Genomic DNA, 17,164 nt, shown 5'->3' with positions numbered 1-17,164 from the left:
CGCGACAGGTCAAAAGGGAAAGCATTGTCAGTCCCCTGCGGACAGCAAACACGCTCTGCCCTTTGAAGCCTTTGAGCGGATTTGGTTGGGCTGGTGGCGGAGTTTGAGGAGTACACAGAGAGGAATGCAGAAAGTGCTTGCGTTGGGAGGCCGGGCTGTTTGCAGATGTTGCCAGCTCCCTGCTGCGCTGCGGTCTGGCCACGGGAGCACGTATACGGAGCCAGAGGAGTCCCCGCGCCAGGCGGGTGGCAGCTTCGGGTAGCGTGCATTGATCCCATCTCCTGCTGACATGGGGTCTCCATGATGCGTTTGCAGGAGGTCTTCACAAGTCTGTGAAAATGTGAAAAGGTTTGATGGGGAAAAGAGATGTGAGTCATAAAGACCAGCAGCAGCAAACAGCACCGTAACAGTTTACTGTCCTAAACCAACGCGTTGCTGCACGCTCTCAGCTGCCAGAGAAAACCTCACTCTCTGCCTGCTCCAGTGCATCTCCCATTGCTCCTGCAGCTCTGGGTGCTGACCTCCACACCTGCTGCTGCGCTGCCCCGCACTGGCCTCCCCCCAACAGCCAAGGGACCTGCAGATCTGGGGGCTCACCGGTCTGCAAAGATCTCAGGGAGCCTTGATATCCCACTGTCCTCCTACCACGACAGGCCAATGCGTTCAATGCTCCGCATCCCACGGTGGAGCAACCAGGGCTGCCGCTCCAGCTGCAAGCACCAGCAGGTCCACCCCTGCAGGCCTGCATACCCACCGCAGCAGAGTCCGTCCAGCAGACCCTGTGAGCTGCTCCGCGCTGTTTGCTCTGCAAAAGTCCTTTGCAGGCAGACGCTCAAGTCGCTCGCTTGCCTTCTCACTGCGAGTGCTACGAGAGCTCCCGCGCAGATGAGATGGGCAAGACACCACCCTGGGTCCTCCGGGGACAAAGGACGGACGCTTTGCAGAAGGAGTCTGGTTTCACCGCGTGTGGTCAGGTTAAACCTCTGGCGTGAATAGACTGAGCCGCGGACTGTATTACATGGGCTGGGGAGCTGGGCTAGCTACTCCTCAGTGCCGATAGGTAAACACCTAAATAAAAGCTCAGAGCCGATGTTCCCAGAGGCAGAGCCCCATGGGAGGCTCCAGGTCTCGGCCGCTCAGCGGCACAGGGAGCCCAGCTCCCCTCGGCGCTTGCAGGATGCGCCTTCGTTTAATCCTGAAGGGTAATTTACCCCTGCTGCGGATGGTGGAAGGCCGACAGGTCCTGCGGCAGCACCGGGGCAAAGGAGTGATACGTGCTGCCACGAAGGGTTCGGTGGAGCCAGCAACGGGAGTGCTGTGGGAGCCACCAGCAGCGGGGGGGAGAGGTCTCTGACCCCCTGGAATTTATTTCTCTGACCCAGGGATAAAACTTAAAAGTCAAAAAACCCAAATGTGCACTAAAGAGTTGTCCCATCCCAGTATATGTGTAATACAGAGCCACACAAAACCTGAACCTCAGACATTTTACGTTATCTTCTAATTCAAGGAACTTTGATTTTACTTTTATATTCAGCAAAATTAATTGTCCTCTCTGTAATTAATATGCTGCTCAAATGGATTCTTAATTACAGATAAATCACAAATCTACACACTCAACTGTTATGCTTTTCAAGTAATAAAAGAGATCATTTGTCTTCCTCAGATGAACAGAGACCAACCAGCACACCATTTCCCCCTTTATGAAGAATTCATTTGCCTTAGAAAGAAAGTCTTTAAAAAAACATTGCAAGGATTTCTTGAATAGGGGATCAAAGCTCCCACACTGCTGGAAACCATTTTTGCTAAATAAGATGTGGGTAAAGGAAAAAAAAGTAAAAGTTTTTTGGTAGTGGTTGGGATTACGACACCCTTGGGAGGGACAAGGACGTGGGGTCAAGAAGTTGTGACCAGGTTAGCAACACAGGGAACAGAAGGGGAGGACAAAGGAACAGAAAGTGGAAATGGACAGATGAATGAGGAAGCATGTTTCTTTGCCGAAAGAGAATGGATGCTACATCAATTCATACCGAGAGCTAAAGGATGAGGGCCTGTTAATGGATTGGGGGACACAGCAGGGATCAGAGGTCATGAGTGCACTCAGCTAGGCTAATTGACTGTTATGTGCATATTAGTGACGATAATGTAGCAGGACAGTGGGACGTGGGGAGCAGATATGCAAAAGTTCCGCTGACAAGCGCTGTCCTGTAATTCCTGTCTTACACCTGCTAAACAAATGCGCGCACGCACACACAAGACAGTGGCCTTAGCTGGCTTTCTTCAGGAGGGGAGCTCACGGCGACAGGTAAGCATCTCTGACCTGATTGTGCACGTGATGAAATAAACTTGCTCACCAGATTTGCTTTGCGATCTTACGGGTTTTTATTTCGGTCCTACGTGTTGGGCATGGCCCAACGACCTGACCGACGCATCTCACCTGGGCTGCTTCTACACCGTCGCAGAAGTCCCCTGAGCACCCCTGTGGGATGGGGGGGGCTGCTTCGGGGTCGGGAGTGTACCCTGCTATCAACCACCTGCCTGTACCTGCTGCGATCCCAGGGACTGTCTGCAAAAATAACAAATGAAAGGGGAAAACCACACAGCCTGGGCTCTCCCCCACGTCCCAGTCCAGCCCGCGGGCGTCCTGCCAGCAGCTCCAGGCAGAACGAGGCTAGCGCTTACCCTCCTCTGCTATAATTTTATGCCAGCCCCGGTGCGTCGGAAGCGCCGTGTTCCCAGGCACGTACGAGCAGGTGCAGGGGGTTTAATATAAAGACCACGAGCCGGCCCAATAAATACCGCGTTCACCCCGCCCGAGCGTGACTGTGGCTGGGGGGGCTGTCGGTGCCCCCCTTAGCTGGCACAGGCAGCTGTCTCCTGTTTGCTGCGGTGCAGATGGAGTGAGAACACCCTGGCAGGAGGCACTTTGCTTTCTCTTTACTGGTTTGGATCAATTATAGGGAACAAAGCAAGTCATCCTTTGCCTTGTGGGGTTTCTGCAGCGTGCACCTGAGAGGGGTCCTTCTCTGGGAGGCTTTAGGTCACTTTGCTCAGCAAAGCAGGAGCAACACAGAAAAAAGAGTGAAATCAGCTCCAGCCGATCCGGATACGGGATCAGTTTTGGAGGTCAGGTGCAGTTTTGAGCTGACTTTTGTGGAATCGAGATCCAGCCTGGCGAGCACTGCTAATAAAACAGGATTTCCCAGGTTACATCAGGCTGCTGGAGCATTAATCACCGCGTCCGTGGCTGGGCTGAGCTGAACGGCCTGTGCTCCTGCACCACGCGTACCCTGCAAAGGCCTCGCTGGTCATCTGGTGTCAGCGCTGACTTGGCAATTAGCGCCGAGTAATTGATAGAGCAGCATCAATCGTTTAGCAAAGCTAAACCCGACGCCATGACAAGAGCGCTTTTGATTTGCATTAACTTAAGCTGCTCCATTTTTGTATTTCACCGACTTCTCCCTTTCACCCCGGACACACGACGTGACCCATCGCAGCCCGAGTCCCGGCGCTGGCCCCTCCAACCGCTCCAGGGCAGATCGACTTCGGCGTAAGGCAGCTCGGCCCCCGGGGCCGCACGTGCTGGAAGATGGGAGCGTGCTGCCGGGGGCTGCTCCTGCCGGAGGGTCCCTCGCTCCTGGCGCACGGCTTTCTGCCCGCCTGGCACCCAGTGCTGCCGCCTCGGGAGCAGAGCTCCTTACTCCAACCACAAAGGGATTTCCCAGTCGACCAACGAAGAGAATATTTCCCCTCTCCTCACTCTTGAATCTGTTGACAGCATCTCTTGGTGAGTGATGGATATTGGAGATGATTTATAGTTCTTTGTTACACAAATGCCTCCACATTCTTCCCCGTCCTCTCACAGCAACCATTAGTCACTTTTCCCAGCGGAAAAGCAAGAGCCTCAGCCCAGGAACGGCCCGAAGGACGCGGCATCGAGTCTCTCTCCCCGCACTGGCTTCATTCGCTGTAAATACGCCATCGGCAACGGCTCAGCTCGGGGACGCAAACGAGGGAAGCGTCAGCATCGTGGTGCTCTGCACCCACCCAGGTCTCCATGCGGCTGCTTCCACCCGTCTGCCGGGAAGTCAAAAGGTTGGCAAAGAAAAAGGGCTATAAATCAGGCAGATCGGGGCTGCGGGGAGGATCGCGTTTATGCAATTTTTCATCTCAAAGTTTGTAATTAAAGTAGTGAATGTTACAGAAGGAACAGCCGTTGCCAGTATCTTTTAGGGCTCTTGGACTTCGGCAATGTAAAAACGTTTAGCCCTTGAGACTTTTATCACATAAAATAGTTTTTGTAATGCTGCTTGTTGCTTAATTGGATTTCTGTTTGTTTTACTTCAAGAACACCAGGAAAAATATCTGTATTGTTTGATCTGATACAGAGTACTAGGAGACTTACCTGTACTATTGGGTCTCACAGTTTATCATAATGAATAAATACATGAATTATATAAATTCTGATCTTAATCTATGCAAAGTTTCTTGATTGCCCTGAGCAGCTGAGCCAGTTGCTCGGTTGCTCCTGCCATTGCCTCTAGTGCTTCTTTCTTCAAGCACAGTTGTGATGCCGGATTGTATCAGTGGAAATCGAGGATTAAACAAATTAACTGGGAACATTCCTGACTTTAATTTAGGTGTCACTGGGACTGCTAACCGGTTTCATGTCAAACGCACGCTGAAATGCTCTGTCGACGTGGGTCTTAAAATCAGGAGGGTGGTGCAGGGTTGAGCCCCAAGTATTTTTTGACAAAATAGGCTTGAACCGAACCGAGAGAGAACATTCCTCTGCTTTCACGGGGAAAGGCAGGGCCACTTGTCGCAGATCACAAAGGGACTTCCCCGTCAATCCACGAAGAGAATATAAAACAAGGGATGATCCAGGCAAAGAAAAGTGCTAACAAGCCACCGTTTTGCCTCCGCCGAAATATCTAGGACCTAAGTTTACATCTCCAAGAGGCAGAGTGGTTGCGCCCAGCGGAGCTGATAATCCCTACTTGCTGGCGCTGTGATGGATAGAAGAGAGGTCAGTCCTTCGAGACCAGCTAATGATACTGTAAATCACCAAAGCACAGACATGTGTGAACAAAAACTTCCCACAAAAGCTTTTGTCCCCTTATTCAGCTGAGCCCTTCCTTAAAAACAGCTGAAGCAGTCAGCGCAATTAACTTGCCATCAGGAATACACAAAAGGACAAAACGCTGCCATCGGCCTATAAAGATGTAGAACAGTTTTACGGCTCATATGCCGGATTCGAGAGTTCTGATGCGTTCAGACCTCACGCAGATGATTAAAAATTAAAAAATAAAAATAAAAATAAAGGAAACAGGGCATCAGCAAACACCACCCTGCTGTGGGTCCCTCCCGGCCGGCCCCTTCCAGACCCCCCGTTCGGGGGGTCTGGAAGGGGCCGGCCGGGAGGGATCCACAGCCACACTGCCGGCCCGGAGCTCCCCCCCCTCGGGGCTGTGGCCGGCCTCTGCAGCGGGGAAGGGGTCGCTGCTTTCCGCCCTCGGGCTGTGGGGAAGGCCGTGCCCCCCGACGGGGGTGGCTTCTCCCGGGTGCCCCGGGCCCGGTGCGGCCTACAGCGGAACGCGGCCCGGCGGAGCCTAACGGCGCGGTTGCCATGGCAGCGCGGCGCCATGACGCCCCGCGGAGTGGTTGCCGTGATACCCGGCCAGGCACGTGCTCGGCCCCGCCTCCGCGCTCCCGGAAGTGCTCGCTACTTCCGGGGGCGCCTTGAGGGGGTGCGGCGGCATGGAGGCCCAAGAGCTGTTTCGGCGGCTGGGTGCCGGTGCCCGCTTCGACGTGCGGCGCTTCGGGCAAGATGCGCGGCGCTTCGGGGTGCGGCGGCAGCGGGGGGAGGCTGGGAGGGGTCTGGGCCCCGTCCCTTCCGCCACGCGGGTCCCCGGGCCCCGTCCCTTCCGCGCGGCGGACCCCCCGGGCCTACCCGCGGCCCTGCGCCAGGCGGTCGGGGAGGCGCTGGGGTCTGGCCGGGGGCGCCTCGCCGCATTCCCTGCTCTCTCCCCCAGGTGATAAAGGGGAGCGGCGGCAGCGTCCCGCTGGAGAGCCTCGACTTCTTCGGGCGCAAGGAGGGAGCCCCTCCGGGGTCTGCCGAGGAAGGCTGGGGGCTCGCAGGGGCTGGAGAGGAGGCAAAGGGTGGAGACCAGCAGCAGGAGGACGGAGCAGGGAATAACGACGGAGAGATGGCAGGAAAGAGAAGAAGAACCGTAGAAAGCAGCGGAGGGAAAAGGAAAAAGAAAAAAACGCGAGGTATTTATATATATACGTACGCGTGTCCCAGACAGAATGCTCTGATGTAGTTCCTGCTTCTTGCTTGTTTCAGTTCACTTCAAATCTGCAGGTACTGTAGGTCATTTTACCAGGGGAAAAAAGAGGCTCCTGAGTTCTTTGGCCGGCCTCTGTCAGAGCTGATAAAATAATTGGGCCAAGATTCAGTGTTAAGGCACGAGGATGTGGTTGCCATCCTTCTGGAGTCTTCGCTAACTTCAGCGAGAATGAGAGAAAAAAGGTTTTGAGGTGACCTTTTTTACCAAATAATTTTTGATTGAATTTTACTACTGGAAATCTCAATTTTTTTGAAACTTCCAGAAGCAGCATCAATGCCAGAGCTGTCAGAAAATAATGGAATAAAGTGGATGTCCTCCCTGGAAGCAAAATTCGAAGATGCGAAAGACAAAAAACCTACTGCAGAAAAACTCGAACGCTTGAGAAGAGAAAAGGTGGGACCACAGAATTCTAATGTAGCAACAGATAACTGGGTTTCTGTGGGTGTTTCATCTGAAAATTGAGGTTCATTTCTGGTAATTTCTCTTGGGAGGAGGGTGACTGAGTGTGGGGAAAATAACCAGAAGCTGAATCCATATATGTTTAGTTTTATGCTGTCAAAGAAAGAAAGGTTTGTCTTTTGCGTTTTAGATAAACCGCTTCAGAAATCAACACAAGATTAATGTTCAAGGAACAGATCTTCCTGACCCAATTGCCACATTCGATCAACTTCAAAAGGAATACAAAATCCACCCTAAAATCATGGAGAATATTCGAGCGGCTGGCTTCCAGGTCCCAACACCAATCCAGATGCAGGCTATTCCCGTCATGCTTCATGTAAGTTTTCTGGTACTGCATTTTATTACAGGGAACATGGCAAAGTTGGGAGAGCGGCCTCTCTGCAGCGTCACGGCAGTGGTTAGTTGCGTGGCTTTAGAGATACATCAACTGCATCAGAGTTCAAAACTTAGCTGTTACGATATTCTTGGTCTGTGTTTTTACTAATGTATTTTGGGGTAGCCTATAGCATTAATATTTACGTGAATGTGATTTTTGGGTGGGTGTTGTTTTTCCGCTTTTTTTTTTTTCCTAGTAAAATATAACACCCTTCTTGTTTTTTCTTACAGGGTCGGGAACTTCTAGCTTCAGCTCCTACTGGGTCTGGAAAAACGCTGGCATTTTGTATTCCTCTCTTGACACATCTGAAACAACCTAGGAACAAAGGATTCAGAGCGCTGATCATATCGCCTACCCGAGAACTTGCTAGCCAGGTGTGTGTTGAGGGCAGAGGGGTTGTTGTCATATTGACGTACTTCAAAGTTTTCACTCTGAATCAGTAAAATAGCAGCTTAGTAAATATTTCTTTTCCTTTATTACCCTCAGATATCAGAAAAAGCTAATTTAAATGTGCCTTTTGTCTTCTGTGAAATAGCTACATATCTAGCATCTCAGTCTAACCTAGATGATAAGATAACCAAGATTCTTTGATCATATTTTAAAACTGCCCAATGCTTAGGTGCTCTTAATACCTACCTTCATATTTGAGATTGCTACAAGAGTTTTATCTGTTTGTCCCAAACACAGAATTTCAACAAATAACTTCATATTGAAGCTTTGTTATTAAACTGAAATAAAAATTGCAACTTCAGGCAGAGTTCCGTTTTTATTCAAATAGGAGAGGGGGCTTATGGGAGCCACATCGTTAGAGTCAAAATACGGTAGCCAGACCTGTGAGAACTTCCGAGTGAGTAATATGTGTTAGAAAGCTGCATTTTTATTATGCTAAGAAGACTAGACAGCTTTCTCCTCAACACTGAAGTCGGGGTAATGTTTGAAACTGTAACTTAGGAATTGCCTCCAGTTTTTCTGGTCAGAAAAGCTAATCAGATTGGTTTGAAAATTTAATCCCTGTTGCTGCCTTTTCAGACACATCGGGAGCTGGTGAAGTTGGCTGAGGGGACAGGCTTCAGAATACATATGATCCACAAGGCAGCTGAAGCAGCAAAGAAGTTTGGGCCCAAGTCTTCTAAGAAATTTGGTAATTGCTTTAACTACTTGAAGTGCTCCTGAAAATTTAAAAAATGTCACTGACTTTTCTCTTCTGGCCCGTGTGGTTTAAAAGAGATCGGTTAATACCGCTCAAGACGTGCAATCTATTGCTCAACACTAAAAAAAAAAAAAAGTAGCTGGCATGGAAGAAATAGGAAGTGAGCCTGACAGTGGACCCTGTTAAATTGTACCTCTGGCAGACTGGATTGGAACTTGTTTCTCAGGGCTCTGTTAGTCAGGTTTATTTTGTGTCTTTTTTGATGGTTTGCTTTTTTTTTTCCCTCCCCCTATAGATATACTAGTTACTACTCCAAACAGGCTCATTTATTTGCTGAAACAAGATCCTCCAGCAATAGACTTGACCAGGTACTGAGAATCTTTATCAAATCTGGCTTTGCTGCTAGCTTTGCCGCTGAAAAGCGGATGCGTGCATCGTCCTTGCATCTGTGATGGTCTGTTAGAACTTTTGCCTTCTCCACAAGTGACTCTTACTGAAAGGAAAACCTCTCTGTTCCTAGTGTGGAGTGGCTGGTGGTGGATGAGTCAGACAAGCTGTTTGAAGACGGGAAGTCGGGGTTTCGAGATCAGCTGGCCTCCATCTTCCTGGCGTGCACCTCCCACGTGGTGAGAAGAGCCTTGTTCAGCGCAACCTTTGCGCACGATGTAGAGGAGTGGTGTAAACTCAACCTTGACAGTGTTGTTCTGGTGTCTGTTGGAGCAAGGTAGGTGTGCAGTTGCACCCTGACTCTCTCATCTTTTTTTTTCCTTTCCTGGGCAAATTATTTGCTTTCTTTGCATCATCAGTCTGCTTGGTTGTATGTCTCTGTTGTTAGTCTCAGTACTGCAGGTTGTTTGTCTCCAGAAAAAATTGCGTAGGCATACAGATCTTTCTCACGTGTTGGGGAAGGTGTTGTTTTCCTTTACCCGTTACTTTATCATCAAATACAGATTATTCTTAGAAGCGTGTACTGGTGAAATAAGTTTGTTGTGCAATATTTCTCACTCACCAGGTAATATTTTATGGTTTCTAGTGTTTATAAGTAAACCCTAATGGTAGCACGCTTCTGTTGGATTTCTGGTTTCAGAAACTCTGCAGCAGAGACAGTAGAACAAGAGCTGTTGTTTGTTGGATCTGAGACAGGAAAACTAACGGCAATGAGAGAGCTTGTTAAAAAGGTATTTTGGAGAGGCTGAGCATGTTCTGCTTACTTCTGAACTGAGCTGTGTGTTCTGTCAGAGACTCATAATTTCCTAGGGCAAAGACTTCTCTGTGACACATGTTAAACCATTGTCCAAATCTGCTGTACAAGAGGAAGAGTAAGTACCCTACCTATCAAAACTGAGAGTGTTCCCTGTTCCTGGTTATATATTTGAGTCTTGCTTAGGAGCAGTTTGTATTAACAGTCTGTTTAATTTACTTGGCAGTGTGAGTGGGTTCTTCACGCTGGGTGGAGGAAAAAAAAAAAAATCTGTTCATTTCTGTGGATTAAAATGCAGCCTGATGCTTAAGTTAGGAACCATTCCATCAAAGGCAGTGGAGCTGAACTTGCTTAGTTCTGACTCCCAAAGATTTTGCTAGTCGGGGAAAAAAAACCCAAAACAACCCCCATCCTCTAAGATGTAAAATACGAGGGCTGGTTAAGTCTCTTCAGTAGCTCAGTGTCTGCAACCAATAATGGTAAGAAAAGGACTCGAACCTTAGACAAGCTTATTCTTTTGCAGGGTTTTGCTCCTCCGGTCCTTGTTTTTGTACAGTCTATTGAGAGGGCTAAAGAGCTTTTCCATGAACTTATTTATGAAGGCATCAACGTGGATGTCATCCATGCAGACAAAACTCAGCAACAGGTAGGAGGATATAATCTCTTTTCATGAACGACTTTACAACACTCTTGCTTTTACCTTGCTTTCTAAGGCAACTTCAGGTAACTTTGACAGTAAATTACTGCAGGTTTTTGTTTAGAGGTTTAGTTATATTCATTAACATCGTGTCAACTTTCAGGAAACAAGTTCACCTCCTTTCTCAAATTGCTAATTAGGCCATTTCCAAGTACCTTTCTTTTTCTTTTCTTTTCCTAGAGAGATAATGTAGTACACAGTTTCAGAGCTGGGAAGATCTGGGTGCTCATCTGCTCAGCCTTACTAGCTCGAGGGATTGACTTCAAAGGAGTGAATATGGTCATTAATTATGATTTGCCAACGAGTGCAGTGGAATACATCCACAGGATAGGTGAGTGTTCACAAATTATGTTCTTTATCTCATTTCCTAGATCTCTAATGTAGATGCTCTTGTGCATGAGCAAAAATCCTGAAACCAGGCCTCCTCTGTTGCTGCAGCCCTGGCTTCTACATCGCTTGATCCAGTTTATATCTGGGCTCAGCTTTCAGTAAAACTGCGTTACTTTTTGTCAGTCTTCTATGAACCTTAAATATTTTGACGCTTCAGACATACCTGTGCTTTCATTCATTAGGAACAATCTTTGGGGATCGGCTGCTTGGTAGTACGCTTAGTATACTAACATGCATCAGGAGGCTGGGGCTGTGAAGAGGAATAGAATAAAGGGAGATATTTAAAGTAAAATCCCTACTCTCTGCAAAATTTGTGTTTGACAGGTCGTACTGGAAGAGCAGGGCACACAGGAAAAGCAGTAACTTTCTTTACAGAAGATGATAAACCTTTATTACGGAGGTAAATTGGAAACATGATAGAACGAAAATGTTTTTTGTGTTTTGTATAGTGTACTACTGAACCCTATGGTTGTGTCTGGTACCACGCACCTCATAAGCACAGTATTGCCATGCTCTGGAAACCCCGCACTGCTGTAAAAAGCTCTTAAAAATAGAGAGAGAAAACTCTGTATTAACATAGTGGAGCTGCAAGGTGCTACCACAGTATGGGAAGACTGAGAAGATTTCAATGTTAAGGTTTCTTTTTGAAGCCTTTCACTAACGCAGCAAGAGAGAAACTAGCATCCTTTCACTTCTTTCAGTCATGTTGCCAGTAACGACAACGTGATGGCTTACTTGGTAGCACCTTTCAGTGAAACTCAGTTATTCTGACTTGAACCTCGCTAAAGGGCAGGTTCAACAGTCTTTACAACTAACTTTGCTCTTGTTCTGGTTTTCCTGAATCATTTGCCATGTAGTAAGTATGACTACCTCATGCTGTACTTTAGGGTTTTTTTTTTTAATCCATTTTTTTAACTTGCTTGTGTCCAAAATCACTTGGTACGATTCTCTGTTTTGGCTTATTGCTTTTTCTTCATCTCCTTGAAGATTGTACTCACCTGGAGTTTCAATTTGCTTAAACTATCCAAATGGAGTCATTAGTTTCATGTAAGCCTTTCATGTCGTTGTTTCTTCCTCACCTTACTTCAAACTTGCTTTTGTGTCTTTATTTCTTGCTTTAAAAAAGCACAACAAACCAAAAAACCAACAACAAAACAGCCAGTTGTGAGGGATTGCTGTTTTCCACAGAAGAAGCTTATCTATTGTCCAAGCACTCGCTGCCAGAGTTAATCTCTTCCCTCCTCTCCTTTCCAGTATAGCCAATGTTATTCAGCGAGCTGGCTGTCCTGTGCCAGACTACATAAAACACTTTCCCAAACTGCAAAGGTACGTTCATTTGAATACTTCACCAGTTTGCTTCCCATTTTAAAAGCCTGCACGTGCGGTGCTGGGTGTACAAGGGTCACAAAAGATCTAATGGTTTGCAATAGAGTTGCAGTTTAGCTGCAAAAGGAATTTTAGACAGGGCGGTTGTGGCGGTTTTTTACCCAGACAAAAATGGAAACAAAAAGAATTCTCGACTTACGGTTTTCCTGGAGTTAACTATTTTTCTGTGAGTTCCCTGAAATCTGCTTTAGACTTCCTAGGCCCGTACTCATGCACTGGGCTTCTGATACATGAAAGTAAGGCCTTTACTCTTTTGAATTACCTTTAGAAAACTGCTATAGGGGTGTATGTATATGTATAGATAAATATTTTTTTAATTAGTGCTTCTTTTCACGCTTTTTCATAACTTCTAATAGTTTCTAAAACTAGAAATCCTTTTTTATATATATATATTAGACGTATATTAAAATAAAGGTTGGAGACAACGTGGCTGAACTGATCTTGGAATAAACAACACTGAAAATATATTCAGACCCATAAATCCCTAACAACCAGTAAAGGTTTTCATTATTTATTTACTTTAGATATTAATTTTGCCCTTTAAAGTAATTTAATCCTTCTTCACTAAATGTCGTTCTCAGCAAACAGAAGAAGAAACTAATTAAGAAACCATTGACAAGAGAATCCATTTGTACCACCCCTCAGTGCTTCTTAAAAAAAGCCAAAAGAAAAACGTAAGTAGGTTTTTCTCAAGAGGAGGTAAGAGAAGCTGTTTATCCAGAAAAGGCCCAGCAAGCTTCCTCCAAAATAACCGATAACTTACTTGGATGGACCACCCAGTCATAAGGATTTTAGTGATGGTGAAGTTTTAGTGTCTATATCTGTCTACTGGAAATTGGATTAATGCCATCAGTTTGCCTCACATGGTGCCACGTATCAGGTGATAGCAAGCTGAGTTTAAACCACTGGCCTTAGAGCCAGACTTCAGACTAGCTATCACTTGACAGAACCTATCTGCTCCTCTTCTGGCAAAGGGCTGGCTTTGTTTTTGATGCATGGAATATTAATACAAGAGGGAGATCTTAAGTTGTAATGACTAGAGCTCACGGAAGATTGGCATGTAGCAGTTTGGTATAGTAGAAGTGGTCATGAAGAACAGCATTACCCATGCTTTGGAGTGTTGCTACTGAAGGATTTATGTTCAGCTGCACTAATACATTATAAAACAACTAATGTCTGTGTCGCTGCTCTATACTTCATATATTATGTTCAGGTGCCTTGGTCTCCAATGTGTTTCTTGTAGGAAAACCACAAAGGAAAATATTAAGGAAAAAAAGAAAGTTAAAGAAGATAAAAATGGCAGTAAATTACAGACTGCTTCAAAAAGCTGAATAGCAACAGACTACTCGTGAGCTGGGGCTGACACCTGTGTCCATACTGAAGAACAAAAGAACGAAGATAGCGGCAAAAGGGAAGGGAGCAAAGTATTTCTTATGTTTCCTTCTGCATGAGGTTGGATGTTTACATGTGAGAGAGTCTCTACTGAAATTACCAGTAGAGGATTCCTGAATGCTTCTTATAGAAGCTGAAGAGTGTGCTCTTGCAGTAAATGCCTTGTGTTTCTGCACAATAGTTCAAAAATAACATCTGTTTGTGTCACTATCACGCAGTTTTGTATTACTCCTTGGAAATACTGTCAGTTCTGTGTTCAGGTTATCCCTAATATGTCTGTCAGACTTCCAGAAGATTCAGTGGCAGAAAACACACAAAGCTTACTTTGCAGCTGTCAAAGACTTCTCTGGACACTTTAAAAAACCAAAACAAACCCACTTGTATTGTATGTGAAAGTAAAGCCTTGCTCCTCCTACTTTTTTTCTTCTATAAAATAATTTTGAAATAACATACTTTACATGTCTGTAAACTCTAGTAATTTTGTTATGTTTCATATTTAAGCCTCGAAACAGAATAAACAAGGTCGTGAAAGATTCTAATACAGAGACCCGCCTGTCTATACAGCCTTGATGGAACAAGTCTGCAGGCATTGTTCCTTGGCCTGTTAACCCAAAAAAGGCCAGGCCCCATGCATTTTCCACCTCCTCATCGGGTAAGTGCGTTCTCCAGCCACCGTGGCTGTGTCAGAATTCCGGTAATGCAGGAATGGCTTCTCCTTTGCAACTATAATCCTGTACAGGATTGTCGTCTTGCTTTGTCATACTTAATCCAATTTGGAAATGGGTCCCGGGTCTGTGTAACTCATTTACAGCAGAGCGCTGTTAATTGCTCTGCCCAAGTGACGACTGTGAAGTTTTGTGAGAACCTGTGTAAGACGCTCTGCATCTTGTTTTGCTTATTCCTGAGCTAGACTGAAGCTGAGTTATTTTTGCTTTGCTTGCGGAATTGCATCTTATATTTGGATTATATAGGAAATAATGTCTTCATTTTGACATCTGTGAACAAATTTGCCTGTATAATTTAATAAAAATATCCTGATAAATATATTCTGGTAAATACCAAGCTGCCTGCTGCAAGATATTGATGACACGCTGTGGAATATGTTTGATTTGAGTAAGAAATTACCAGTATTCACCTTTAAAGGCACTGCTAATACATAGAATAGATGCACTTATTCCAGTAGCGATAGCAGGAGAAAAAACAGCTTTTGATCGTGAGCATCTTTGCCTTGCATAGTAGGGTGCGTTTCTAATTCTGCTGGAACATAATGCCACAGTTCTCTTTCTGAGGGATTTAGTTTTAAAATTTCTCTCAGGCTGGGTTTGATTTTAATGTGATTTCTAACACCGAGCAGTAGCTTATCGAGAAGTTTAAGCAGTGGCCTTTGCCAGGAATTACTGCCCTGTGAAGTGCTGAAAAGCTGTCCTACTGACCACCCTCTTTGCCCGAGGGTAAAGAACAACTCCAGAAATTCCACGCTTTGTCGTGTATTTTAGCAAGCCTCGGCTGACCTTACGGAAGAGAGAGGAGCTGCTTCTGCACAGCTGTATGACGTACCTCGTAAATCATACCGCGCCTCATCAGGAGCGCTTATTTTACCGTACTTCTGAGGTTTTTGACTGGCACGGTTACCATATAATAAAGTAGTATTTCCAGTGGCCTCAGCAGGGGCGTGTCCAGCAGCTGTGGGGGAGAGCTGCAGCTGGGCTTCGGGTCAGCCCTGGGGAAGGTATCCCCGCGGCCCCTTGACGTTTGGATGGAAGGGCGGCACTTTTTCACGGAAAAGAGATTGGGGTTTAGGTGCCTGAACCTGACTTCGCCAACACACAGCCCCGATTTTAAAAGCGTTCTTGAAGAGAAGGCAGGGCCCCTCTCCCCCCTCAGGCCGGCGTCGCCCCGACGCACGTCCTCGGCCGCCCGGGTGCGTTTTCCCGCCGCGGCCGCTCCTGTGGGGCCGGGCCGCGGCCGTGGGGCCTGGCCGTGGGCGGGCCGCGGCTGGGCCCGGCCCCGGAAGCCGCCGCCGCTCAGCTGACAGCCGCTGCCGGGGCCGGAGCGGGAAGATGGCGCTGCGGCCAGGACCCGGCGCGGGGGGCGCCGGCGGGGCGGCGGGCGGCGCAGGCGGCGGCGGCGGAGCGGGGGCCGCCAGGTCGGTGGTGGCGGAGGACGGTGGGGGTGGCCGGGCCGGGCGGGGGAGCGGGGCTGGAGGGCTGCGGCCGGCGGGGGCGTGGGGCCGCAGGTGAGGGGTGAGGGGGGGGGCGTGTGGAGAGGAGGAGGAGGACAGATGGGGTAGAGATGGGAGGGTGCGGGGGAAGAGACTGGGCGGCGCAGGCGGGCGATGGGGGGCTGAGGGGGACGCGGGGGGGCAGAGATGGGGGGAGCTGGTGGGCGATGAAGGGGGCAGAGGTGAGGGGGAGACTCGTGGGGTGGGGGCTCGGGGTACAGTTGGGATGTGGGGGCGGAGGGGTCAGGGCCCAGGCGGGCTGTGTGGGGGTCCCAGGAGGGGTATTGGGGTCTTGGGTGGGGTGTGGGGGTCCCAGGCAGGGTGTGGGGAACGCAGACACGGTGGCTCCGCAGTTTGCTGGGATTTATTCCTGTTTTGGGAGCCCACCTTATCCCCCGGCTCGTCTGGGCCTGTGGCAGTGGTGTCCGGGCTTGGGCAGTTGTAGCCCGCTTGCCATCAGGCTCCACAGCCGCAGTCTCAAATATTGGGGCGGAAAGGGATTTTTGGGATTTCGCCAGCCCTGCTTGGGTGCCGCTGGTGTCGGCAGCGATAAGTGTTGCTTATTGTTTGTGGCCGCTGCAGGACGGAGCCTCTGCTCGCCTGCCGCTGCTGTAGGGAGTTTTCTTTTCCCCTCCGTCCCACAAAGGGCACTTCAGCAAAGAGGGAGGACTGAGGAATGGTGTCAGGAGAAAGAAACAGTGGTAAAAGAGATGCGTGAACATGTCGTTGTGTTTTTGGAAAGGCTAGGAAGCTGTACTTCACTACCTTTGAAGACTTAGTAATTTTTTTTTTTTAACGTAGGCTCTTGCATGCTGTTTATCTGTTGTCCTACTTCTAGGGAGGCTGGGTAAATTTTGCATTTGACAGATAAGTTCATTGAGTTGTCTTGGATATCTGAAGCCTACAGTTTTGTTAGTGTTATTGGGAATGTGAGGAGGGGAGGTCTGCACCGGGGCGACCTTCACCCGCAAGGCGGGTGTCCCCGTCAGCTCTCTGAGCTGGGTCACTGCTCTGCGTTGGGGAAGAGGCATCCAAGGGGTCTGGAATACTTGGGAAGAGAAAAGCTGAAGCATATATGTCTGCCTGTGCGTGCTGTGGGAGGGACGGGAGGCTATCTTTTGTGTTTCCCCACGTATATAAATATGAAATAGTTCTTGTGAGGGGCTGGATAAACAGTCTAACCTCTTAGATCAACGCTGCCTGCTCAGCAATTTAATAGGAAAGTAACAAAAATGTTATCAGCAGACTATAGGTTTTGAAAAATAAAAGGATTTAAAAATCATTGTTTCCCATTGTTAGCATTTCAGTTTCTTTGAGAATGAATCTGGAGGTAGAGGAAAAGTTCCATTCTCTGTGTCTGTATGGATTCTTTGCCTTGTTTCACTTTAATTTTTGTGGATTTCTGCCATTCAAAAATACTGTGACAGTCTATGTTGTGTTGATAGAGTTGTACTGATTGGGAATTAAGGAGTTTGAAAATCCACTTGTAGACAGGAAAATGTTATGTGTAGTTTGGAGCTTTTATAGTGAAGTATGAATAGA

At 47.7% G+C, this 17,164-nt stretch overlaps 2 protein-coding genes across 6 annotated transcripts in view; both read left to right on the top strand.

Moving 5' to 3' along the window:
* The first annotated feature begins 5,742 nt into the window (after window positions 1-5,742).
* On the top strand, window positions 5,743-14,445 carry DDX52 (DExD-box helicase 52). The gene is made up of 15 exons (XM_076354441.1): window positions 5,743-5,844; window positions 6,033-6,273; window positions 6,613-6,743; window positions 6,940-7,125; window positions 7,416-7,559; window positions 8,215-8,326; window positions 8,631-8,703; window positions 8,856-9,059; window positions 9,423-9,513; window positions 10,060-10,182; window positions 10,414-10,564; window positions 10,948-11,023; window positions 11,878-11,949; window positions 12,591-12,683; window positions 13,253-14,445. Exons 1-15 carry the CDS (start codon window positions 5,758-5,760, stop codon window positions 13,338-13,340), a joined length of 1,872 nt encoding a protein of 623 aa, XP_076210556.1. The 5' UTR covers window positions 5,743-5,757; the 3' UTR covers window positions 13,341-14,445.
* A 1,016-nt stretch (window positions 14,446-15,461) lies between these two features.
* SYNRG (synergin gamma) overlaps window positions 15,462-17,164 on the top strand; it is a 44,157-nt gene continuing 42,454 nt past the window's right edge. For all 5 annotated transcript variants that reach the window (XM_076354681.1, XM_076354680.1, XM_076354679.1 and 2 more), the window contains exon 1: window positions 15,462-15,547. In XM_076354681.1, the coding sequence (XP_076210796.1) occupies window positions 15,462-15,547 (86 nt within the window). The remainder of the gene's footprint in view (window positions 15,548-17,164) is intronic.

This window comes from Aptenodytes patagonicus, chromosome 17 (assembly GCF_965638725.1).
Source record: "Aptenodytes patagonicus chromosome 17, bAptPat1.pri.cur, whole genome shotgun sequence".
Lineage (NCBI taxonomy): Eukaryota > Metazoa > Chordata > Aves > Sphenisciformes > Spheniscidae > Aptenodytes > Aptenodytes patagonicus.
Note: the sequence above shows the minus strand (reverse complement) of the source record. Positions and strands in the feature narration are given on the sequence as shown.

Excerpts from the sequence above, each read along its gene's own strand:
- DDX52 (XM_076354441.1), top strand. The coding sequence starts at position 5,758 with ATGGAGGCCCAAGAGCTGTTTCGGCGGCTGGGTGCCGGTGCCCGCTTC. Across the intron at positions 7,126-7,415 it reads CTATTCCCGTCATGCTTCAT|GGTCGGGAACTTCTAGCTTC; the intron begins GTAAGTTTTCTG and ends TTTTTCTTACAG. Across the intron at positions 8,704-8,855 it reads CCAGCAATAGACTTGACCAG|TGTGGAGTGGCTGGTGGTGG; the intron begins GTACTGAGAATC and ends CTCTGTTCCTAG.